Source organism: Corvus hawaiiensis, chromosome 10 (genome assembly GCF_020740725.1).
Source record: "Corvus hawaiiensis isolate bCorHaw1 chromosome 10, bCorHaw1.pri.cur, whole genome shotgun sequence".
NCBI classification, from domain to species: Eukaryota; Metazoa; Chordata; class Aves; order Passeriformes; family Corvidae; genus Corvus; species Corvus hawaiiensis.
The window spans coordinates 2,966,028-2,991,768 of NC_063222.1; the positions used below are offsets into that span (position 1 = coordinate 2,966,028).

At 40.1% G+C, this 25,741-nt stretch overlaps 1 protein-coding gene across 5 annotated transcripts in view; it reads left to right on the plus strand.

Moving 5' to 3' along the window:
- STAG1 (stromal antigen 1) overlaps positions 1-25,741 on the plus strand; it is a 174,993-nt gene that overhangs the window by 34,784 nt on the left and 114,468 nt on the right. For 4 of the 5 annotated variants that reach the window (XM_048314641.1, XM_048314639.1, XM_048314638.1 and 1 more), the window contains exons 2-4: positions 4,955-5,089; positions 11,643-11,745; positions 20,866-21,045. In XM_048314641.1, coding sequence (XP_048170598.1) covers positions 5,061-5,089; positions 11,643-11,745; positions 20,866-21,045 — 312 coding nt within the window. In that variant the 5' untranslated portion in view covers positions 4,955-5,060. The remainder of the gene's footprint in view (positions 1-4,954; positions 5,090-11,642; positions 11,746-20,865; positions 21,046-25,741) is intronic. The other variant, XM_048314642.1, reaches the window with a different exon arrangement.

The window sequence follows — 25,741 nt, forward strand, 5'->3', positions numbered from 1 at the left end:
GTCAAACAGCTCTCCCAGGGTCTGGGGTTTGACACTGACGTGCCTTTGCAGACTGGGAACTGGAGGTTTTACTGGAGTGGATAACAAGAACAGCAGAGACATGCTGGAGAGGGATGTGGGCTACTACTAATAATATATCCAGGATGATTTTGATGGGTGTAGGAAGTGAAGCATTGCCATGCTGTGCTGGCCTAGTTGTTGCTGGTATTTCTGCCTTCTGTCATGGTTTGACTGGATTAGAAATGCTGCAGACCACATAGAGAGCTTGCTGTGCACCACAAGTAGTGAGGAACTCACTAGTGCTCAGTGATAATTTTTCTATACTTGGACTTTCAATTTTACTTTAAGTACTTACTATAATGTGATAAAGTGAAATATGTATTGTGTACAGAACTTCAATGAAATTATTTTAAAGATGGGCTGAATGAGCATTATGCATTGTTTGGCCTTAAATGATGCTCTGTGCTTTCAAAATCAGAGCTGGGAGTGGTGATCTAATTTGGCTTTCTATCAAGTGGCTGTAGGGTCAACATGAGTAATTTGGTTCAAGTTCCAAACCCGTACCAGAAATAAAGCTTATGCTTATAGATATATTTAATTGAGAGCAAACAAAAACTCCTCAGTGATGCAGAACGCATCACGGCATTTGGTAAATTTGTTACCAGGTTAGTTCCCGATGATTGTTTTTCTATTTCTGCAGGATTTAGAATTCACATTTGAAGTTTCTAGATACTATTTTCACTTTGCAGATGGGTAGCTGGGCAGGAAGGGCTTCTGTGGTGTGCCCAAGGCCGTGGATAAAGCAGTGAAGGCTAGAATTGATCTGCCTGCATCTGATCCTCTCTTCTCTCTCACCCTCTTGATGGAAGCTCTGCCTGGGTGTGCAGTGCAGGATTGTTGTTTGTGCTGATGCTGATGCCTTTTCCTAGCGGTCCGATGTGGGTTTTGGGCAAGAATATTGAGGGGACAAGTCTTGTCTCTGAACTATGAAAAACTAGAGTTTTCTGTGTCTTGTTTTCTGGTGCTGTGCCGGGGCATGGCACACCATCAGGTACTCCAGCAGGGAGCACCGAGGGAGAGAGCAGAGTCCTTAGAAATGGGAAATGAAGGAAGGGGGTAAAGGCATTACCAGTTAATTGTAGAAGACTTTGCTTCATTTGTGTGAGCCGTTGTTTGAATATATTTTGCACTTGGATGGGATAAGGTGCCTTGGTCAACAAGGAAAGGATGCTGTATTAGAAGTCTGTCTAATGCCTGTTACCTTTTGTTTTGGGTATCTTTTAGGCAATGGAATTGATAATGTAGTAACTGCTAGATTTAGTAGTTGGTTTTCTTTGTTATTTAAGTTTTGGGTTCAACTTTATAAAGTGTAGGTACCTAGTCCATAATAGAGTTAACTGAGCTTGATTTAGTTCTGTTGGTGTCAGAGAGTTGCTTGGAAGGACTCCATCAGGGTGTTGTCAGTCTTTTAATTTGTTTGGGTTTTGGCTAAAATGGGTCGATTACTTCAGCACCAGAGAGGCAAACAACCTAAAGACTGCAAAAAATGTGGGTAGCTTTGTGTGTTAGTAAAAATGACAGGAAATACTGATGGAATGTGTGTATTGGATTCATTGTTGTAAAATCCTAGAGCCTTTCTAAAACTGAGCTCATTATGAGATACTTATTGAAGAAAAACTATAATAAACCAAACAGTCTACTAGAAAATACATTTTTTACAGAGGCAGTTTTATATAATGGTCATTATGTCTGCCCTGATTATTGTGCATGCTTGCAGAACAGGCAAAAAGGGAAACATTTACTTGTTTACCATTGGATGTTTGAACTAAATGGTGTCTTCTACTGTCTGCTTTATATTCCTCTATAGGTAGTTTTAACCGGACCAGCATAAATTTATGTAGTCTTAAAATATAGAGGTGTGGGTTCAAAAAGCTGCAAGGGTACAAAGATCATTATAATTGGGATTGAATGAAAACATCAGACTTTTTTTCTAAACTAGAAGAGAAGCAGTTGACTGCATGTTAAAGGACTGTGTTGTGTTTATTATAGTTAAAATATCCCCAAATGCCAAAGTATGAAGTACGTCTCCCCCTGTTCTCTTCTCCAGGACAGGTGATAAAATGGTTATGTGTCTCAAGCTTTCAGGATTTTTTTATCAATGACTTTATTCTCAGGCTGAAGGAGAGAAAGAGGGAGAGTTTGATTTTCCTGGTTACGAGACCATCATCTTTCAGACACAGATATTTTCTTCTATTAAAACCAGAAAACCGCAAAGGTTCATATTTGTATAGTCCATAAGGATCAATGAATTTTCCAGTTGTCAAACCATTCTTGTATTTTGTCACACACTGGCTTTATTAATACAAGAGTGTAGAAGGGCAACTTTGTTGTCTTCTGATGGTCCAGTCTGAACCTTACCACAGAGGGGTGGGTTTTTGCAGCCCTGTTTTGCAGTTTCCTGTTTAGCTAAGGACAAGGAGAAAACACCCCAGGCCTTTGCAGTTCCCTGGTGTCAGGTTGTCTGTCCTTAGCACCGTGGGTTCAGCTGCCTTGTCCTCTCTTCTGCTTCTGGCTCTTTATACCCTTCACTCCATACTTCTAAATCAGGGTTTTGCTTTTCAAATAAGCTATCTCTGAGCAAGTATCCTTTTCCTTGTGTGTGAGAGCACTTTCCTAGAGCAGTTGAATGCTGCTGATTGCTACATCTGGGCATGCAGAGCCAACAGTTGGGAACGGTGATTAGGTTAAAAAGGAAAATTAAAAAGAGAAATCCCACATAGCAGTTGTGCAGGATGCCTTAAATGTCTGTGGAAGGTACCTCACACGGAGCACACATAAATTTTCTTGAACTACTTTAGGAAGCTTTTCTGAAAAGTAAGATTGCCACGAATCCTGCTGGAAGTAGATAATCTGAAGATCTAAGATGGATAGGTTTCCTTTGAGGTCCAGCTAGCAAAAGCACACGTGTGTGTGTGTGTGTGTGTGTGTGTGTGTGTGTGTGGCTGTTGTCCACAGGGATGGCATGAGGAACCACACAGAATCCAAGTGCAGGATAAAATGGGATTATTTAATTAATTACAGACTTGTTTATATAGCTTTGTTCACAAGAGTGGTATAACATCATTGGGTGCTTGACTATCCACCTCCCAGAGTGATTGGCTGAACGGTATAACACCCATTTCCAAAATACTTTTCCCAGTGTAGAAAACAAGACACAAACAGCTTGCACCTGTAGTATAGTTTACAAAACAGCAAACTGTTTCCCCAGCTAGTTTGTGTGAGAAAGGAGACTTTCACAAGAGGCTGTAAAAACTGGAAAAATTTCTCTGCCAGCTTTTTTAGCATCCGTATGTGTCTGCTTGTGTGGGTACAAAAAAATACTTCTTTCTTCAGTCTTGTTCCAGTTGTAGTGAACTTCTCCATTTCAGAGATCTGGACGTTACCTTTATTTTTTCATATCGGAAGTCAACTCAGAACTTAATTCAGTCTCATGCTGTGTATGATAAATTCTTACCAGGGTCTGAAGTGGTTGTTTTACACTGTCAACTGGAGCCCTGTTAGGAGCAATCACATCCTTTGAAACACAGTCATGAGCAGTGTCTCTAATGAAGAAATGCTTATGGAAATAGCACAAACAGCATATATGACATTTTTGTTCAAGGAGAGCTCAGACTAACTTCTGTCTCATAGTGAAACTGGAGAGCTTTTACACCAGCCTGGTGTACTGGCCCTTTAAACCAGTAATGCTAAAGTGATGCTTTTAGCTCCAAACAAACGTTTTGTTTGTTGACATGTGTTTTGCAACAAAGTGGCTTGCTAATTATATGGTATAAAAAATGTAAATTTCATGATGAGGCACTGTAAGTAAAATTGTTGGTATCCCAAAGTAGTAAGTACTGGAAGAACTAGTTGTATGCAACTGTCAGTCTAATTGGAACTGTAATATGAAGAGGCAAAAAAGTCTGTTCATTGTGTACAGTTTGGTAAATAAACACTGATGTATGTGTACGAGGGTGGAAATTATACTTTATATGCTGTACTGTTTTGTTTAAAAGGATACAGTTTCATTTAGATTCTCCATTTGATGCAGGTCACATTACCTCTTCCTGGCTGGATTTTCTTCTTGCCTTGTGCAAAGCTACTTGAGCACAGGAAAAAAATGCCCATCAAGAGGAAATTAAGTATTTAGATAAAAGAGTTTGAACATATCCCATGTTTTAAAAACACACAGTTAAGTCCTTGATATTCATTGCCCTTGCTGAACTGCAGTGCTCCATGCAGCTCTTCATAATACCCCAGGACCTGTAAAAGGGGAGACTGGAACAAATCTGTTTAGTTTCTCCAGAACTTGCATTTTCTGGAAGAATAGGATGGCAGTTCTGTGTTTTATTCCAGTGAAGATTATTGAATCTTTCACACTGTGCCATTATTTAATGGTAAAGTCACATCTGCTGCCATTAGTTAACTCCCTGGTTAGTCTTTTGGGTAGAGAAATGTTACTAGTGGATGTAGTGACACTACAGATGCAGTCTACTTTATTATTAAAACTTACAACTTCAGTTTCATCAAGTTAAAATACCTTCTGCTGCAATTAGACACTTGCACAGCTTCTGATTATTCTGTGAAATTCAGTCACACAAAGCTGTGAGCCAGAGGGTCTGGTTGAATAGGTGTAGTGCCATTTGAACACACATGTATGGTGGTAAACAAATATGGGAAGTAATGCAGAACATTTATTTTTTAATTTTTTTTAATTGCACAAAGTCACCTAAACAGAAATGTAAAATCTGAATGCAAGAATATGATGAAGCTGTTTCAGGGTCATCCATTCTAAATTTCTTGTGGTTTAGTAGTGATGCTACTTCAGAATTGACCTTTATTGTTGACAGCATATTTTATTCAATGTATTACTATTTTGGAGTCACATCTAACAGTTTTTTTCTCTCTCTTACAGACTGGACTTTGACATTCATTTCATGAAAGAGGTTTCCAAGTAGTTGTCTTATAATAACTTTGAGAAGAAGTTCTATGTAGCTCTTACTTTCAAGAGTGCTGCAAAAATGATTACTTCAGATTTGCCAGTACTACAGTGAGTATATGCTTCTCTCTACATTTGAAATCTTCACTTTTATAAAGGTTGAAGTAAACAGAGAGGTGATTGTGAGGATAAAGCACAAGCTTGAGGGAAGTGTATGTTAGTGTGACTGTTCCAGGCCTCCTGTGTTTTCATATGCTGAGAAACTGTGTAAAAAAAGCTGCAAAACACTTAATCTAAAAAATATTTCTTTCTATGTATAGAGATTTAACTTTGCCGTGAAAATGTCTTTAATGCTTGAGGGAGATTTCAGCAGCATGGATTGGTTTTGGTCATAATTGACCATATTGTGTATTCCAGTTGTGTACTGTCTCACACCATATTGTGTATTCCAGTTGTGTACTTTCTTACAATGAGCTGAATTTATTGTGCAAAAAGCCTTTGCCTACTGCAGTTGAAGACAGCAAGTGGCATGGATATGTTTTGGTCCTGCTAGGAAATAGGAGTGGCTAATGCTCATGGGAACATGAGTTTGCTTGGATAAAGTGAGCTACTGGGAAGAACAGAGTGGAAGTCTGTAGTAGGAGGAGCTGGAGAGTAAATCAAGTAGAGTTAAGAAGGAATTTTAGAGACAGGAACCTGCTCCCCTCTTCACAGGGCAGGGAGAGAACACAAAGTGAAGAAGCTCATGCGATGAGTTAATGACAAGAGAAATAACAACAGACCAAATGGGCTTGGCTTGGAGAAAATTAATTTACTGCTAATGAAAAAAGATTTGGATGATGGTGAGAAACAAAGACAAAACCCACCAGGTGTTCCTTCTACCCCTGCCCTTACCTCAGTTCACCTTCAACCTGTTGTCCCACCCTATGCCCTCATGCCCCCAGCATGGGTGCCCAGCCCAGCCCACTCCAGCATGGGCTCCTCTCACAAAACCCCCACCAAAAGCCCCCCACCATCCCCTCCCAGAGCTCCCTCTGTGACCACCCTGCTGCCAGTGCCAGGCACCTGCACCAGGTACATTTGGTAACTATCTAATGTTAATTTATTTTTGCTTGGAATGTTTTCTAATTTATATTTTTTACCTCAGGGTGTGAAGGAGCTTCAGTTTATCAGGGTTGAGTGGGGTTCTAAGCTAAGATTTCAAGTCCTGTTATTTAAGAAACAGAATGGTTGGACAATTGAAAAGAAATTTGTCTGACCTTAATAATAACATGCTTTGCATTACAGTTTTCTCTTGTATTTTTAAAACCTCTTTAAAAAAACTTAGTTGTGGGTGAGTACAGGCTAAACCTGTGGATGACCTTGATTGGCAGCACTGAGGGGGAGTGTCAGCCTGAGGGGGTTCTTGTTAACTTAGGGATTAGTTGTGGAAGAACATTTTACTGGTTCATATCTCCTGGACTTGCCACATTCATGAAGTGAGGGGATGTTTGTGAAATATGCCAAGATGAAAAAGCTAGGAGATTCTGTGATGGCAGTGGTAGGAAGGGGTATTCCCATTCCTGCCTCAAGAACCCAGATGGACTAAGAAGTGAATGGAATATCAGGGAGTTTAAGGTTAAAAAGTACATATTAATGGCTTTGGTAATGCTACACACCAGCTGAAAAACCTGAGGGACATTAAATATACCGGCATATTCTTTAATCAGAGCCACCAATATTAAGCAAATCAAAGAGCGAAAAAGCCCATGAATGTTGTTTTTTCTGATAGCATTTGGAATCATTTAATGCTACTCTGTGAAGTGTTGGTGAGATGTCATCCTCAACAATACATTGTAGTTTTGATTGCTTATGAGCAAGAGGAGGTTTTTCATTTCACAAAGGACTCAGCATGATTTGCACATAAAGGTTTTGGGACTCTCCTGAGGGCTCAGAACATTGGCTAGTGTGGATGAAGTATCAAAGAAAGTGACAAATTCTAATTCAGAAAGTCTCAGCCAGGCTTCATCAGGAATAGTGCTGGCTAAGGGTGAGGAGACCTGAAGCAATTTTTGGGGTAGGGGGTACTAGCTTCACACATTTACAGATTTGGGAAGACACAGTCCAGTTCCACACAGAAAGCCAAGGTTTCCTTCCTAGCTCTTAAATGAATTATTTGAAGGATTATTATAATCTCCCATTCCTGTGCTTAATTTCTACTTCTTTTTTGTAATGTTTTCTAATCTTTCTGGCTACCCTCTTTAAACAAACAATCCTAAAGCCAATTTGATATGTTAATATATTGCTTAGGACCATATCATATATTCCCTCCCCAATTCTTCTTTGTTGAGGAAACATGAAAGGAGAATCTTTAACCTTTCTAGATTCCTAGAAGTGGCTTCAGAACACAATGAAGACAGGATTTCACTCACTGGTGTTTCAAATGTTTGGAGAAAACATCTGGTGTGTTTGACCTGCATGATGGACAGCTATGAGTCTTCTCTCAGTGACATGACTCATGTTTGCTCTTTAGATTTTTGAAGATCAACCATGAGAACTGATTCATCCATGATTCATGAGCCTGTGCATTTAGCCATTTTTCTTCATGAATGCTTTTTTCACAAGGCTGAATCTGGTGATAGCAATTACTGAATTTATCTCCGCCAGAATGTCGAGCCCCTCAGCAACAGCGATTAAAGATTATAGAAGTGTTTTGGTTTCTTTTTTTACAAAACCTGATACATAAACACAGGTTTTTGCTGTGGTATGTTTTTAAAGGGGCATGGTGTATAAACTCTATAGCTAGGGCTTTGTGGAATAGTAGAAGAAAGGTAAATTTGTTTTAGTTCCTTTACAGAGATGTGAAATTTACTGTGTTAGTGGAAACATGTTTTTCAGAAGCATGATGTGGTAAAGGGCTGTCCAGTAATCTGTTAATTCTTCATTAGCATGGATAGTTTCAAGGATTAGTAATTATAACTCTGGAATAATATCTGGAGTTTTTAGAAGGGATCCTGCAGTTACTGCCACTTTTCTAGGATGCTTTAGTTACCACAGAAACCAGAAGGCAAAGCAGAGAAAACCTGAGCCCTAAAAAGGGGTTATCACTTGTCTCCTTTGCTCTGCTCACCCCACTCTTGGAGGTCCCCCCCACCTCTGTCCAATTCTCTCATGTCCCTGTCATGTCAAAGGAGTCTTAAGAGAGAAAAGGTTTAGCTTTAGGCACTGCCACCTCTCCTCAGATGAAGCAGGTTTCCTTAGGCCCAGATTATCTTCCCTCCCAACAGCTTCAGGAAAGATGAATTATGACTAAGCCAAAGTTTCCCCCTCAGGTGCCTAGTCACACACACATGGAATGAGGATAGGATAATTCTGGTCTATTAAGATGTGAATAACTGCCACTAGATAAATTACTTCTTAGCAGTTCTGCGAGACGTGTAGGGAATGAGGGAGATGGATGCTGGCCAGCTGCTTCTCTCAGTGAGTGCTACAACCTGCCAGAGCTGCAGGCAGTTAGGAGATGCTGTACTGCTGCTCTGAGCTCAGAAAGAAGAGGAAAAAGGGCAGGTCTGTGTAGCCAGAGCAACTGCGAGGCTGGGACAAGCAAGAGGCACTACCCCCCAAACTGAAAGGGCTCATGGCCACACTGGAAGGGCGTTTTTGTGCAGGAGTTGCTTGATTCAAACAGAATTCCTTGCTGCTTGAAATGATGTTTATTTTAATATGAAACCAGCTAGGGACTGGAGGTTGTCCTTGATCCTGTCTCTCTACTCCAAATAATGTGAGGATTGAAGGGAACCCAGTTTTTGATGTTTTCCCCTTGCTCCTTATAGATTTTCTTTGCTGGAAAGAAGTTTCCTTTCTTCCTCACATGTTGTTAGGGCGAGGTTCATCTTGTTTAGTTTGAAACATTTATATTTGAGCTGCTTGTCATGATCACCTTACCAGCAATGGAGAGAAAACAAAATTTATAAGACTTAAACTGACTGACCAGTTTTGGACACTGACCTTAGTGTGAGGTATCCTGTACATTAAGATTTTCTGTTCCGCATTGCATATGTCTCAAATTTAGATTAGATGAATCTCACCCTTAGTACTCATTTATTGAGCTTTTCCCAAAAAGGGAAACAGCCAAAGAGGCTTCCAGCAAATTAGAGAAGTTTTACCAGAAGAATATGAAGAGAATCAGGTTTAAGACAACAGTCTGTGTAAGGCAAAGAATAGAAGGTGGTTATTAACTTAATTGTTCCTTCCATATGCAGTGTTTGGAAACATTTGAAATTTCCAGAACTAAACAGACAAATTTATCTGGAGGTTTTGCTAGACTGGACTGAGGCTGTATAGGAAAACAGAATTCTCTGTGGAATAGATGCATGTGAAATAGTAGTAGAGTTTAATTTATTTATATAGCTCTGGTGTTTCAAGGGAAGGATTCGAGCTGTTTGCCTAGGAGGATTGCTGAATCTGTTTTTAATAGAGAGAAATTTTTATCCTGATGATCCTTGGGGTGCAAGTTTATAAGCTAGCAAAGCACAGCATTTCCCCAGGAATGGGGGTATTGTTTAGACAGACACACCATGCCTGAAACTTTTCCAGTGGGGATCTGAGCAGATCAGAGAGAAAAGCTTTGGGGTTTTTTTGGAGAGAGCAATAGAGAGTGGTTTTAATTTCTCTCCAGCAACAGAAGGCAGCAGATATTTTTATGGGGTTCTTTACTTCTGTATTCAAAATCTATTAAAATTGCCTTTGTGAGGCAATGTACATTTTTGTCAAATTGACTTGCAGTGTGATGAAGTCTTTGAGTAAAGGCTAGATACATCCATCTGCATAAACATGTTTTCAGCTGTATTTACTGCATTGCTTTTCTCTGGTGTGGCCCTATTTTATCAAACAATTTGGAACTCCATGTGGGGTATCTTTTATTTGATTTTAGGCTTTTTATATTTTTGGGTGTTTTTCCAAATTCGTAGCTTGATACTAAGTTTTTCACATTTCATAGTTTATTAAGTGAAAAAGCTACTTTTTAATTGTATCACAACAAAGCTGCATTTTCAGTATTTCGTAGAGGTACTGCGTTGCAAGCATGTAATTTGTGAACTCAAATGCAGTTGAATGGTTGTTTTTCATCTAGGGTGCCTGATATTCTGGGGTGTGTAGAGTATTTAGAGATAATCTGCTGAAGGTACTTTCAGAAAAAGAGTTTAATATACGTTCTTCTGCATTCTGGCTTTTGAAAAGGGTTCTGTGGACCCCTTAGTGTTTCTGTGCTTGCAGATTGGAAAAGGTTGGAAAACAGTGTCTTACTATTAGAAGTGCATCATAGTTCTGCAGAATTATTTGAGTGAGAGCAGACCTAAGCAATACAGTAATTTCAGTAAAGAGGAGTATGAGAACATTCCCAGTTCTGATACAAGGATATCTTTCTGCATTATTAAATAGCTTTCTTGGTGATACAACAAATTTGTGAATAATATCTGGATCTATAGAGCAAAATACAAAATAACCCCCAGACAATGTGGAAGATTTGTGTAGATCTTGGCTTGCTGGAGCTTCTCAGTTTCTCTAGAGCAGATCACTAATGCTGCCTTTTATGTTTGAGGCTCTGTAAAATATGGAATAGGTCTGGTTTTCACCTTTCCTTTGCACAAGTTGTACAGCAACTGAAATCCTTTCACTTCAAGGAAATGATTTTGGATTTAAAGAAGTCTATGATTACAACTACACCCATCCCTGAGTAATCTAGGACACTATTAGTTGTAAATGAAAATTTGTAGAGATCTGTTGCACTGGTGGTCTTGCACAGTAAAAACAAAGCCCATCAGTAACAGGTATGGTTTTGCATGTGAGCTGCTCTTGGGCAAGATCTAGTGCTTCAACAGATCAATTACAATCTGAGTTTCTTCAAGCAGGTATGTCTTTTTGGAAGGCAGAGAAGTACCTGTGCCTCTGGCTGGGAGGGGTGGTGAGCATTGGGAGAATTTTTTTTTCTTATCATGGTCTTCAATCTGAAATGGCAACAAGTGTGAAATTATTGTTTGGGCTTCTCTGCTAACAGGAGTTGAGCAGTGTCAAGGGTTTTCCATTGTACAAGTGAAAATATTTTTCTAACTGCAAAAATTATAAATGTCTTCAGATCAAAGGGAGTTTTTGGGTTTGGGCCTCACAGTCAGCATGAATCCTCTTTATTAATAGCTGCCCAAGCTGCTTGTCTTGGGGTGTGACTGAGAGCATGGTGTGAGCTGTGTGGAACCTTGTGTAACTGTGCTAATGATGAGCCAGCTGGATTGGACTCCACATTGCTCTTGGGGCCTTGAGAGCAGCTCAGAAGCAGCTACAGAGAGTAAAAGGAAGTTCTTAGTAGTGAATACATTGTGGGATGGATGAATTGAGCATGTACTGGTTAATATAGCCAGTTTTGAAGGGTAACGTGGCTTCAAATGAAGCTGTTAATTTAAAGAACTTCCAGTCAATAAAACGACATTGCAGCTGATGAAAAGGTAAGGCCTTTTGCCAGGGCCAGCGTTCGATTCCTTGGTTTGCAGAATAAATGAGGAAAGCCTTTTAATGCTGACTTTTTTTGTTGTTTTTCTGTTTTCTGGCTCAGGACTAAGTATTTAATCAGTCAGTTAGAGATTACTTGTTGATTTCAAATCATTTGAATTTATCTAGTGTTTTTTCCCCCTAGGGATTCTACCAACGAAACTACTGCACATTCAGATGCTGGCAGTGAGCTTGAAGAAGCAGAAGTCAAAGGAAAAAGAAAAAGGGGCCGTCCCGGCAGGCCTCCAGTATGTGTAATTTATTTTTGTTTTGTTATGCATCTATTTAAAATTGACTGCAGACTCTTTTTCATCTGATCATCTTGTGGTCACATAAATAGGCTTTTAATGAGTCCTGTGTCAGACTTTATGAAGACTTGCAGTATGAAATATTTATCAGATTGATGTGCAAACAATGTTTGGAGTGTTTAAAAAAAGGACATTAAAATGATCTCACAATAGCTGTTAATATTTTTTTGCTAGCTGCTTTCATGAACAATACAGTTTTGTTATTATTGTCATTACAGCATTCTTCCAGATATGAGAATAACCTCAGTAAGTACAACCACTGTCTTCTTGAAAGTTGTAATGGACTTTAAGTGACAAATGACATATGAGCCATCCTTTATTACTGATACTCTTCTCCTGTGAATGGAAGAATTGCAGCATGATATTTACTAGATGCCTGAGAAAAATCTATTAACACAATTAAAAATTCATGTGATTGACATACACTGCATTCTGCTTACAGACTGGGAGCTGCAGCTGCAGCAGGTGATATTGTTGTCCTTGTCTCTGCTGGCCTATCAGTAGGAGCATACAGAAACAGTTCTCTTCTACACAGGGTATTAAGGAAGCTTTCTCTTTAATTTTCACTTATTTTATAAAATAGCCAATTTATTGGAAAATAAAGGGAAAGTTCTGTGTGTCATGTTGTCCTTCATCTTGGTTCTTGAAGATAATCATTTTAGTTCTCTTGGCTGTGTCACTTGAAGTACACAATGTGGAGTAAGACTTGGTGGGAATTTCTGTGTGATTGTTGTCAGTGAGTTTGATTCACCTCTTAGTGTTGCTCTATGAATAAACTCACAATATGAATGTGCCATGTATCTATATATTTATGTCTATCTATCTATATATATAGCACTAGTAGATTGAGATGATTTTTTTTAACCCTGAGGTCTTTGATCCTGAGGCTTTTCTCCTTAACCGTGGGCTGGTGAGGCTGTAAGAATGAACGTGTTCCTCTCAGGCATGCTGGCCAAGCTGAAGCAAATTCCTCTTTAGTGTTGGTTTTGAATTTGCATCACAGTCTCTGGACTTACTCAGGGTGCCAGCATTTTAAATCCTGGTCTTTTCTGGGCACATTGTCTTCCTTTTTGAAAGTTTTTGAACACTTTTCTATGATGCATATATTCTTCATCAGATAAATGGATTTGCTTATGAACGTGGAGCCTCTTCAGGCAAGCCTTAAGGAAGTGTTTAAAGAGAACAGCTTATCTGTTTACATAGCTTGTAAGCAAAGGATAAAATGAAACATTATCTTACAAATATTTCATTAGTAAATCTATGGGGTTTTGTAGCTCTAATAAAAAAAAGCAGGCTTGTGCAACCTGATTGCTAACCCAGAATGTTGTCACAGTATAGGAATTCAAGTTTTAGCAACACTAGGGTACTTTGTACCCAGCACACACTCAGTGGAAGGGAAAGGTGAGTGTTACAAGAAGCATTTCTCATCCCTCTGCTTCAATTTATTAGTAGCTCCTATGGGAACATTTGCTGAAGCACTCTGCTGGTCCCGCTGTCAGGTTTCCATGGGAGGAATTGCTCATTTTGCTTAGAACAACTCCAGGCTCACTAGGTGTGTGTGATTGTCAAGGGATGAACATGCAGAGGAAGCAGCCATTGCTTCATTCACAAAATGATGGGCTGTGAGCTGACTGCTGCTGCTGCTAAGGAGCAAGACCTTAGGGTTATCAGGGGGGATTCCATGGAAGCTTCATCTTAATGCTTAAGAGGAGTCAAAAACCCCAAGTCCAGTCTTAAATCTCAGAGGAAGAAAATAGAGAATGAAACAAATACAGTGTCCTTTTTAAAACTGTAGTTTGTCAAAATTTGGAAGAATTTGCTCAGTTCTACTTTTTCTTTCCCTTTTGACCTCCATCCCAAAATCTTAAGAAAGCATATATTAGGACTGGAAGAGTTTCAGAGAGGAAAAACAATATGGTTGTTTGTGGAATGGGGCTCAGGAGGTGTCATTGCAACCTCCCAGTCAGAGTGGGGTCAACTTTGGGATCAGACCACATTGCTCGTGGCTTTTCCAGTTTGGTTTTGAAAACCATTAAGGCTGGAGACTGCACAGCCTCTCTCAGGTGCCTGTTCCATTTTACTTCATGATAAATTTCTCCCTTGGTTCTTCTACAAAAAAAAAAAAAAAAAAAGCCCCCAAAGCAAAAAGCCACTCAATGTCTAATATCCTAGAGGAGGAATGCAAACACTTTGGAAAGGCTAATCCAGGCAATTGAATTTACAGCATTATTTGATGTGATAAGCCAGGGACTTGGTAACTGTATTGCTTTAGCAAACCATGTTGCTAACCCAGCCACTTCCCTCAGGTGAAATGCCCTAAGGAATACCACCTTACAGGAGGTACAGCTCTGACATTTCCCCCCCAACTCTTCATTACTGCAGTTTTTGTTTCCTTCACAGGTCCCACCTACCTTTACTGTCAGATGTGAAACAGATTAAAAGATTTAGTTAAGTTCAAAGATGTTTTTCTCAACTGAGATTTAGCTTAGATGATTTTCATTTCTGTTACAGACCTGAAGAATGGTAGCCCAAAGGCTTTTCTGGTTTTTGTGCCTGGGATTTTTTTCTAACTAGAATATTATGGTCTAATAAGATTTGATCTCTTCCTGCAAATGCTGAATTGCTGATGTCCTTAGGCCATCACAGCTACAGTGTGGCACATCTGCCATAAACACATTGACCTCTTTTGGAAAGGGACTTTACTTGGTGCTGCATGGTCTTATTACAGAGCTGCATAGAATGTACTCCATATGTATGTATTTTAAACAGTTTTCTGCTGAGTGTCACAGAATGGACTTGACCTTTTATCAGAAAGACACGCTACTACAAGAGGATTTTCCAGATTGTTTTCCAAAGAAAGACATTCTCTGCAGATTTGAGACCTTTGTAAGAAGATGATGCTCATTTGAAAAACTGCCTTTTGTAGCAAATACCTCTTCAGTTCATAGAGAACCATAATGTTTTGGGGGTACCTTCACTTTCTAAAAAACTTGGAACTAGTTGATCTTTAAGATTTCCTTTCAATCCAAGTCATTCCATTCTAAACCACTGCTTTTCAAGTAGCCCCTTCACCTCTGTACACTATTCTAATGAGTACATGACTGAGTAGGCTAGACAGTCAATTTGCAAAGAGATTAAGTGCATTGGTCTTGCAGAATAGCTCTCAGAATCGAACCTGATTGTCCTGAATTCCCTGGCCCTTGCTGTGAGTTTAGCAGGGGCTGTGCCATGTCCTGCTCTAGTGGCTGGGGCTGGCCATTGGCCTTGCACCCTTCTAAACACTGAGTCTTGTAGAGCAGATGCCCTTGGAGTGACTGGCCAAGAGCTGAGGCTGTCCAGCCAGTGGGATATTGTGGTGCAGGTGTTTGTGATACTGTATGTGAGGACACCATCTGGGTATGCATTTAATGAGTCTGGGGTGTCTCTTTAAGGAGTGACTTCTAACAGTCCTCTTCTTGAAGTTCCTGAGTAACACTGGCCAAAATGCCCTCTGTGTCTGCTGCATTATTGAAGTACATGGGAATGGATGTGCTCTCCTGTTCTATGTAGGGGATTTGAAAGCCCAAGGGTTTATGCTGCAATGTAGCTTTCACACCAGTGAGCTCAGGCTCAGGTCACTTATTTATCTATCCTTTTTTGTCTCCTCTTTTGGATCAACACTCGGTCAGCATTGTTGGCATGCTTTATTTTAAACTACCTGGCCTCACCTTCCCAGGAGCTCAGAATAGCTTGGCTTAAACCTCAGCTGCTGGAGGTTGAGGCAGTGAGAGAGATCCCTGGCTGTATTTCAGATTCAAAGTAGGAGCAGACAGATTTCATCTGTAATTCAGAGGACAGGGAGAAACATCAGTTTGTCTGTTCCAGAGGTGGCAATTTGGAGATCTCTGCTGGTTTCTCTCTCATCCCATACTCAGAGCCACAGTGTGTCTTTCTCCACTTAAAGCAAGAGGAAACAAGGCACTTCTGATGCTTTTGTCCCCAGAAAAGCCTGTACAATTTTGCTTTCAGCTCCTTTTGTAGTTTCTGGTATGGAGGAGACAGACCACAATGCATTCATATGGGAAATTTTAACCTTGCAGCAGATTCCTGGCCTTATTTAATCTTGCAGTATAGATGTTAGATACAGCAGGGGATTGAGTTTTGCTTCTAGTTCCAAGTCATACGTGTCCTGATTAATAACAGGGAGGAATCCTCTTAGAAGAATTTCTTTTCATAGCAGTGGAGGTTTGTGGTTGGTGTGATTTACATCAGTGTCCTGTTTCAGCTTGCCTGCCTGATGGTTTAGGTCTGTCCCTTAAAACTGAGGGAAGTCTGCAGTTCAGTAGAAATGCAGTGCATCTATAGCATCTTTGTGAAGACTTTTCTGTCCTGTCACCTGTAGCATTAGAAGTTTTCCTTTTAAGCTTTTGATGGTGTGGTTCTTGTATTTTTGGCAATCTAGTCTATTCTTCATGTTTCTGTGGAAATAATCTTTTTTTGGTAGGAATTGCCTCAACTAGAAGAATTGAAATCATTCAAGCATTTATAGCATACTCTCTTGATTCTTTAAGATGACTTTTAGAGCTCTGGATAGATTTTTAAATAAGGGTGAAAAGTAGCACCACCACTCCCCAGCACTGCCTCTGCATTTTGTGTCCTGAAGCACGAGTGCTGCAGCTGAAGCAGCTCTGGATGCACTGGCTGTTAGGGGACCTGCACCTGTCTTTATTTGCAGGATGAGACTTTTCACAGGGAGCACCTTGTTTGTTTCTATGACCAGTACAGTCCAAAGGACTGTTGGAATCCAAGAATCTTCTCAGATAAACATGATGATGGTATGAAACGCGTCATAGTCTTTTTTTGATCGGGATTAATTCAGAAAGACCTCAGGCATTACCATTCTTCCACTTAACATGAACTTAGAACACAAGGCCTCTTGAGGGCCTGGTGCCTTGGAGAGGCAAGTCCTTCAGTCTTACTCAAGCGGAGGTTAAAAAGCTTCTTCCACCTTCCCTGGGAAATGGGGTATTTATTTCTCTAAATGCCTCATGGTGTGAATGCGCATACAGGTCATTGTTTCCAGGTGGTGTGTTAGGCAGAGTTACTGACTTCAGGCCTTCTACTGCCTTTATTTCTTTTTGAACTGCATCCCATCAACTTGGGGAATGTTAATGGAAAATGTCGAGCCACTTTCACTTTTTTTTTGGTAGTGTGTGAATTAATTTTCGCTGTATTACTTGATTTTACTAATGTGGGTCACTTTTATTTTCTTCACGATAATTTTAAAGACATGAAAGGAAAAGTATTGTGTAGCTAATTTGTTACCAAATCCTGAATTGTCATAATTTTTAGTTTAATTGCAGTCAAGGTGAGTATTTTGTTTCCTGTTTGCATTCATTTAAGCCTTAAAGCAACAGGTAAGGTATGTGACCATCAATATGGCCATTTTTGGTTGTTGCTTCTGTGGCATGTTCTGGAACTTCTGAATTTCCTAATGCTGGTGTATATAAACCCTCAGCTTTTGTTGTCACAGATTGGAAAAATCATCAGTAATTTCTGTTTTCATTTGGCACCTCAGTCCATTTTGACACCACACCAGCCCAACTGTCCTGGGTTTCAGAGTGAAATCATAAATGCAACTGCTGCAGCCTCTCAGCTCCAAGCAGCACCTTTTTGGTGTGTGATTAAAAAGCCTCAAGCATTCTTATCTTGTCATGCTGCTTTATCCCTCCCTTTGGGAGTCCTAATTCACCCACTTCAGGGGGGGAACTTTCTGGCTGAAAGCTGTACAGTGGTGTGCAATAATCACAATTGTTGCTCCTGTTAGGATTCAGAGTTTCTGTGTTTCCTGTGCTTTCCTGTGATGAGCATTTGGTGGATCCACAGGATCAGACCTGCTACAAATGCACTCTGATCTTATGAAACATCTCATTTTACAGCTGTCAGTGATAGTCTGACAGGTTTACTGGGGCCACACTCATCCTCAGCAGGGCTGTTTCTGTGTGGAAGCTTGTCACGGTGTAAGAGAATGGGGCTTTTTGTGTTTTGCAGAAGGATCACCCTTTCCTGTGAGTGCATGCATCTCCTTTCTGGGATGCACAGTTACCTGTGTCTGGCATCCTCAATTCCAAATGTAATTTTTAGATTTGTGGCTTTTTGCAACTCCATTTCCAAGAGCACCCTGCCTTTGGAGATATGGCACCGATACTCTGTATCATGAATGAGTCTTCTCTGTGTTTCTATGGATGTCCCAGTCCTTCCTTTTCCTTCACTTGCTCCAGTGGTGGTGGAGGATGTCTCCATCCTGGGACAGAATCATAGAATACCAGGTTGGAAGAGACTGCACAGATCATTTGGTTCAGCCTTGTCTGGCAAAAGCACGATCTAGAAAAGATGCCCTAGCACCCTGTTCAGCTGAATCGGAAGTGTCCAGTGTTGAGGAACCCCTGGGGGGATTATTCCAGTTGGCTGATGGGTCTCTTTGGTCTTTTTGAAGTAGGATTTCCTACTGAACTTTGTGCTCAGAGGCAGGAACCTGTATGAATCTCAAACCTGTCAACATGGCCTGCAGAGTTTCTTGCTGTAGATTCGGAGACATTGTGTGCAAATAATGTTTGCAGCTGCATTGTAATGTTGTGTGTTAACGACTGAGGGAATGCCACGTGCCTTGTGCTTGCAAAACTTCAGTGCACCAGAGAGTTGCTGGAGGACCTAGATGTGGCTTGCTTTCATATTCACACTCTGGAGTGAGACTGAGCTTGGGCTTCCTGCCAGATGCCTGCTGGGTGGAAGTGCTGAGGGGTGGTTGCCCTTTTGCTAGTGCCTTTCCACCTGAAGACAATGTTAATCCTTGCCTAGCTCAGAAAGTTCACATTTTGGATTATTTTCAGTTTTGAGTGGAGCATCTTGTCTACTTGTTTTGTCTCTAGAGGCAGGATTCAATACAGATCCTGCATCTGGATTTGGCTACCCCCAGCTTGGATACAGAATGGCTTTTGTTAGATGCAAGACTTGTTTTCTCCACTCTGAGAGATGTTCTCATTGTCAAAAGAAAATGTACACCAGAGAGAAATTTTATTTGAGTAGACTCAGTAATATATCTGGTGTTAATTCAGGGCCAGGATATTGAAAAGAAGAACCTGGCTTTGAAGAATCTGGCTTTGTCCAGTAATTTGTCAGAAGTACATCTGTCAGTTATTTCTGTACCTCTTCTGAGGGCTCAGTGATGATCTCACCCTTCCAATTCAAACTAGGAGCCTTGGTCAAAGCACCTCCCTTTTCCCAGGATACCTGACAAAGGGAATTTGAAATGGGCATTTATATGCCTAGTGATTACACATTTTGAGCCTGTGTTCGTAGTCCTTATACTCAGGTACTCAAACAGATGGCTTTTCTCATTGCTTTCATTAACAAGGTAGCTTTGGATATGTGCATTTCACATCCATCTCTTACTTCCTTTCCCTTCATCTTCGCAGCGTTTCCTTTTCAATTACATGTTGAGAAAAACTGAGTGTAGAGGGGGCTTGCATTAGCTTCTGTGGAGGGCATCAGTTTGCATTCAAGCTTTCATTTAGCAGTCCTTGCAGCTAGGTGAAGTGCTTACTGTCTCCCAGATGGAATAAGTGCATGGATTATATAGCTCAAAAGAGTCAATTTACTTCTAGTTCTTTCCCATTTTAATAAATAGTGATTATGTGTCTATTTTGAACTCAGTAGAACTTAAACATTTCATATGTTGATAATATTCTTGCTGTTACAGGCAGCTTTGCACATATTTAGAAATTCATTGAGGGAGATACTCTTTTGATCCAAAGTGCAAATGTTATCCAAAAAACTTCACAGAGATTGTACCTTTATTTTAAGCTTTCCAGCTTGCATTTTTATGCAAGTCCTTAAATGAATATTTGCAAGAGGCAGTTGCACTCTACCTTGCCCTTTGCTTTGGCCCTCTGGCCCCACCCCTTTTAAGGCAGTGATCCCTCTTAAAGCACGGGGAAAGCTGGACTGCAGGGCTGTCTTCTACCAGCTCTCTGCTAGAAATTAGATCCCTTACCTCTGCAGTAAAGTTCTCAAAGTGTCTGCACTGGAGTATGCAACCGAAAAGGTTGACTTTGTGTTCTTTACTGAAAGCTTTAGCAGAAACTCAGCTGACAGGGTGCTCGAGTAAACGGTGCCATGGGGATACTGTCCTAAATGTAGTCTTTGATTTGCTTGTGTGTTGTTTTCTTTAACATAATTCCTCAAAATAGCTTCATTGTTCTGTGGAAAACAGCAGATTTTGCTTTTGTCTGCCTCACAGTAGGGAGAAATAATAGAATATGGAAGTAAGAAATCTGATGTTATTTTCCCCAGAACTCTCTTTGTTTCTGTTTCACAAGTGACCTAAATTCAGAGCAAACTGTTCAGTAGGTGAGCCTTTACAGGTGGTGTCTATACCACCTGATTAAAACCTTGAAGAACCTAGAGAAAATTTACATTAAATAATTTAGACTCAAAGGGAAAATGCTTTAACTCATAAAAATTTGAAGCAAGAGGCTGTTATGGTGATTTACTAAATCTGGCTGTACAAATTTGGTGATTTGTGTTGAAGAGCTGACTGTGTACACAGTTTCTTATAAAAGTTACATGAAAATGAAAATACAGAAAATGAATGTTAATATGGCAAATGTATTTTCAGTAATTTTCTGTCTTAGATCATTAGTTAGGATCACCAGTTATTCTCAATGTCTGTGTTGTGTAAGACTCATACGGGGACTGACACAAACCAACTACTCCAGCACTGAGAGTTCACCACTACTTACCTTGGCATGGCAGTGGCTTTTAAATAGTCCCTCAACAGCTACTGATAAATAAAGTTATATGTACCTGACTGGATAAAGCCCTGAGCAGCCTGGTTGATTTTCATAGCTGAGCCTGCTTTGAGCAGGAGGTCAGGCTGGAGATGCCTTCCAGCCTGGCTCATCCCGTGGTCCTTGTGGGTATAACTGTGTGTGAGGGTGTAACCATGTCATGTTTATGGATCATTTCTAAAGAAACGCTGGGTGATTTCAGATGTAGCTATAATAAACTTTCACTCTGCTGGTTTTCTTTGCCCAGTCTGCCACTAAGAAACCCCGGAAGTCTCCAGCGGACAAGGGGCGTGCCGACGCCGGAGCTCGAGGAGCCACTCGTGGGAGAGCCAATGGCCACCCGCAGCAGAACGGAGAAGGGGACCCTGTCACTTTGTTTGAGGTGGTTAAGCTGGGAAAGAGTGCTATGCAGGTAAAATGTCTCCTGGTGTTCCCCCTCACAATTCCGTGTATCCCGACTGCAGTCCAGTCTAAGCTGTGCTTTTGTAAACGGGTGTTTTCTCATGACTGCGTTGGTCCCACAGACTGTGTATGATAAAGTACAGGACTGAGTGGGCTCTGATTGAGGGCTGTAGTGTATCCTTCTGAAGAACAACAGATCTGGCAGAAAGTCACGTGTTTCAAATTCTCCATTATTTTGTTCATTACTCCTAAGTTAAAAATAAATGTTGGTATTAAGCAGTTTGTTAAAGAATATCCTGTAGCAAGTTTTATATGGGGGAAAAGTGTATGAAAATAAGGATAGATCCAAGCCTTCTTTGTTCACTTCTTTTTCCAAGAATACCTGCTCACACAAGCAGTTTGGAGCCCTTTGCACTGGAACTTGTATTCCTGCTGTCCCCATCACGGCAACAGATGAAGGCTAAACTATTTGCCTAGACTTTCCCTGAGTCTGAGGGAAAACATGGATACATCCTGAAGGCAAATTTTTCATTGTAAAATAAATAAGATGGTTCTAGTTGCCTCTAGAAATGTTTCTTACCCCCTTATGTTTTGATCAGGTTAGAGGTCTGTACAGGATGTATGGGGCCAGGTGAGTGTCACCTCAGGACGCTGCACAGAGGATTGGTTTGGACAATGTTGGGGGTTTTAGTAAGCTGCTGTGCTGCAGTTCTTGGTTTTGGTACTCAAAGGAGAAACAATGGGCCCAAAACACTCTTCAGCCCATGCAGTCCAAAGCCAACAGTCATTCCTGCTCTCAAGGATTGTTTAAGCAAACCTGCTTTACTTTGCATTTCAACAACACAGGACTTAGGCAGTATCAGTTTGTTTTGGTGCTAACATGAGAAAATTACAAATTAGGAGAATTAGGTGCCAAGTCCCATTCTCAATATTACTTTAGTGTAGCTAAAAGCTAAGTCAGTTTAAATCCCAGGGGAATCAAGTATTGCAAATGAATGAAAGTTGTTGAAAATTTTCTGTCTCGAATCTGTGGAAAGTCTGAGATGTAATTTTAAAGAAGTAATACACAGAAAGGAAATGAGAATTTTTGTTCTGCATAGTTGCTGTGTTTACACTTATTCAGGATTGACCCTTCTTATCTAGTAGGTGAAGACAGAACAAATTTACTCCTAACAAAGCTACAGATTCCTTGTGCCTTTTTTTCCTACAACAGAGCTTCCAACTTTGTTTGGTTTTCAGCACTTTTTCAAATTTTGTTTTTGGCAGGAATTGAGGAAACATCTGGAGCCTATTTTCTGGTTTTACTGTGGTGCAGAACATACAATATACTTTATGTAGTATAGTTGACTTAGAGTTATTGGTATTTGCAGAAGCCAAACAGAAAGGAATGGGTGATTGCTTTGATATTTGATAACTCTGCGTGTGTGTTGTGTGTGAAGTTGACTTTGATACATTTTCTCTGTTTCAAAAGAGATGCTGACACAAGTCTTCTGCAGATTAAATACAAACAAAAAATTGTCTGCATGTTTGCATTAAGAAACCTTTGGAATTCAGATACAAAGGAATTGTTTTGAGAAGTGGAGAATTTGCGTGTGTGGGTGGATGTGTGTCTGTGTATTCCCATTTACATACCTGTGTCCACAAATCACATATGCACAGACACACACATGCTCCACATGTGCCCAGCCTGCAGGCAGGAGGAAAAGTGCACAGCACAGTCTAAGCAGGGGAGAGATTACACACAAATAGTAAAGGAATAGGGAAGGCCTGGGATGCAAACAGGCATAAATGACTTGAGCCTTAGTTTCAAGAGCATGCATCGCTCTTGGGCACCTTTGAAAAACTTACCGTTGGTAAAAATATTTTTAAAAATTAAAGAAGCCCTATAGTAGGAAAGAGAATGCAATTAAAATGTGATTTAATACTTTTTAACTTGCACTTTTGGACAATAATCCTGTGTGAAACCAGGGTTCTGTAAACGAGACTTATACTTCTCTTTATACTTGTATTTTTCCATAATAGCTTAGGGGTTTTGATGTAACAATCAGGAATGCTTGGCATTTTTGTTTTTCATAGTTTTGAAGCAGGTTTTTTTGTTTCATTTTAGCAATTTTGTCAGTATTGCAGTTTTCAAACAAGTGCCATATATTTGTATTTGGCTGAACATATTATTTCTCAGTATTCAGTTCTTTCCCTGTACTATGAACATACTTATTTTCTAGTGCTCCTAAGTTTGCTTCCAGCAATGAAAACCCAGGAAAATTCAATTAATATGTTCTGACATTACATGGAAATCATGTGCTTTCATTTCTGATCTATCTGCTCCTGCTGTTCGCTCTCAGAATTTTTTTTAGTTGTTAGATTTTTCTGGCTTTGTGATGCCAGTTCATGAAAGTCTGTAGCTGAATTCAATTTTCACTTCTTTTAAGCTTCTCTATTTTGCTTCTCACAGCAGGATTCATTTACTACTTTTCTTCAGGCTTGTTGCAGGTTTCTTCTTCCAGGGAAATAAAATCAGTTTAATTTTTTGTGTTTCAAGTATACATAACTCCAGGGCTGCTCTTTGCATAAAATCTTTGCCTCTGTCATGAGGTGCTGCTTGTGTCTTGTTTGAACTCTGTAAATCTCTTTGATGCTCACGTTAAGTTGGTATTCATTTGCTCTGTAACCTTTTGTACAGTTAGTGCTTCAGGAGTTGTTCTGTCAGCAGCTCTCTGTGTATGAAGTGTGACATGACCTGCTGCTCATGCTTTCTGCAGGTACATTTTCAAGTGTTACTCCATTAAGACTGTTCATAGAACTTCTTTAGACTCTGAGGTTTTTATGTTCATAGTCAAACATGATACTCTTCTGCTTTTTGTCATTTTTCTCTTCCATATACTTATTTTTTAGTTATATTTTTATGGTGACAGCTATATCCTCTGCATTTCCCCACTCTGAACTTCCATAGGCAGAATGGTCTCTATCAGCATTTCTCATGTGCTCAGCTGCCCAGTGGTGGGAATGAAGGCTCGGGTGAGCTTCTGCTCTTCCAGCTGAGCCACCCAGGCAGAGACTGACTGGTAGCTAAAATCTTCAGGCATCTCTGCATTGGTCTCTGACTCTGCTGTTAAGATGACAGGGAACTAAAGAGCTTGTGATGAGATCAGATTTTGTTTAGGGTTCAGACTGCCAATTTCTCCTGAGTTAGTTATGACCAGTTATCTGTAATGAAGTTTGTGCTGCTGTTGGTCAAACCAGACATGGAAGTTCTGCTTTCTTGTCTGCAAAGGGGGTTTGTTCCTCCAGAACATCAGAGAGAATGGATTGTCAGTAATTTTAGGAGGTGTTCAGTACCCAAACATGAACAGATCTATGCCTTGATGACTCTCCAATATTCCATTCATTACCAGTCACCCTTAATTGGTGTTAGCAGTTCACTACAGAGTAGAGGCTGATTTTGAGGAAAAAAAACTTTTCATAATTGCCGCCTCTGCTTATGCTCAGCTAATAAAAGGTAATCTTGCTGTTGATTAGACATAGTTCAGAATAAATATGGCTCCATTATATGCCAGCAGGCATTTTAAGATAAGTATCCAAGTATTGAGTGTGCTGAAATGGAATTTTTCATTGTGCCACCAGTGCTTCCTTGTCTTTCCAGAAATCAGGGATGTTCCTCACTGTTCTTACGTGCACATGGGGATTTGTGACCTTGGAGGTTCCCTCCCAGTCTGAGTAAAGCTGTATTTGTAGCATACTAGGCTTTTTTTGTAGCATTCTCAAGGCTTACCCTGCCTTGAGAAGTCCATCTCTGGCAGCAGCTCAGACTTACTCCTGGCTGGAGTGACTGTTTAACCATATCTACCGTATGCAGGAGGAATTACATGTGTTTTTACATAGATGCTTGAGCTTAAGAACATCAGAGCAGCTGTAACTGGATTGCACCAAAAATCCAACAGCCTGTCTCTGACAGTGGCAGTTAAGAAAGAGAATAAGGTGGCAAAAACGAATTTTGGGGATTCTCCCTACCTCTGACTGTTCTCAGCTCAGGGTCAATGTGGTGTCTGTGTTCTCAGTGGCCTTAATGGCTCTCTCTTCCCTGAGTTTCTTTTCTCCCTCTAGAAGTGTTTTTTGCTGGATCACATCTCTGTGACTCCCTCAGCTGTTTCTGAAAGTGAAGGTCTTTGAAGATTAATAATATACAGACATACATTAAGTATTACCCATGCTTTTTGTGCTAAAGGCATGTTACTGTATTTTAACTGCTGTATCCTCCAGCTTGAAGGATGGATAATAACTTAGGGTTTCCCCAGATTGTCTCAGAAACTCCTTAGGAGTTTGAGTATGCAGTCTCTAAAGTTTACTGGGCAAAATGACTGCATCTATTATTAACATTTAAACTAGCATTTTCACTTTGCTAGGCAGATTCTGTAGCCCAATCTTGCTTTGCTTTTGATTGTATGCTACTGAATTAAAAGAAAAAAACCAAAACTGTGTACATGTTTTTATAGTTGTTACATTGGGAACAATTTAGCCACTGAACAAAGCATTAATTAATTAGAGGAGTATCCCTTAATACCAAATGAATTTTTCTGCAGTCATCACACAAGGCTTCTTTTCCCTTGTGATTTAATAAGATGTGAGATGATTTTGCTGTTAATGTGAACACAAGTGCCAGTTGTGCAGTGTGTGAAAACATTTGTACCTGAAAATACTCGTTAGACTTG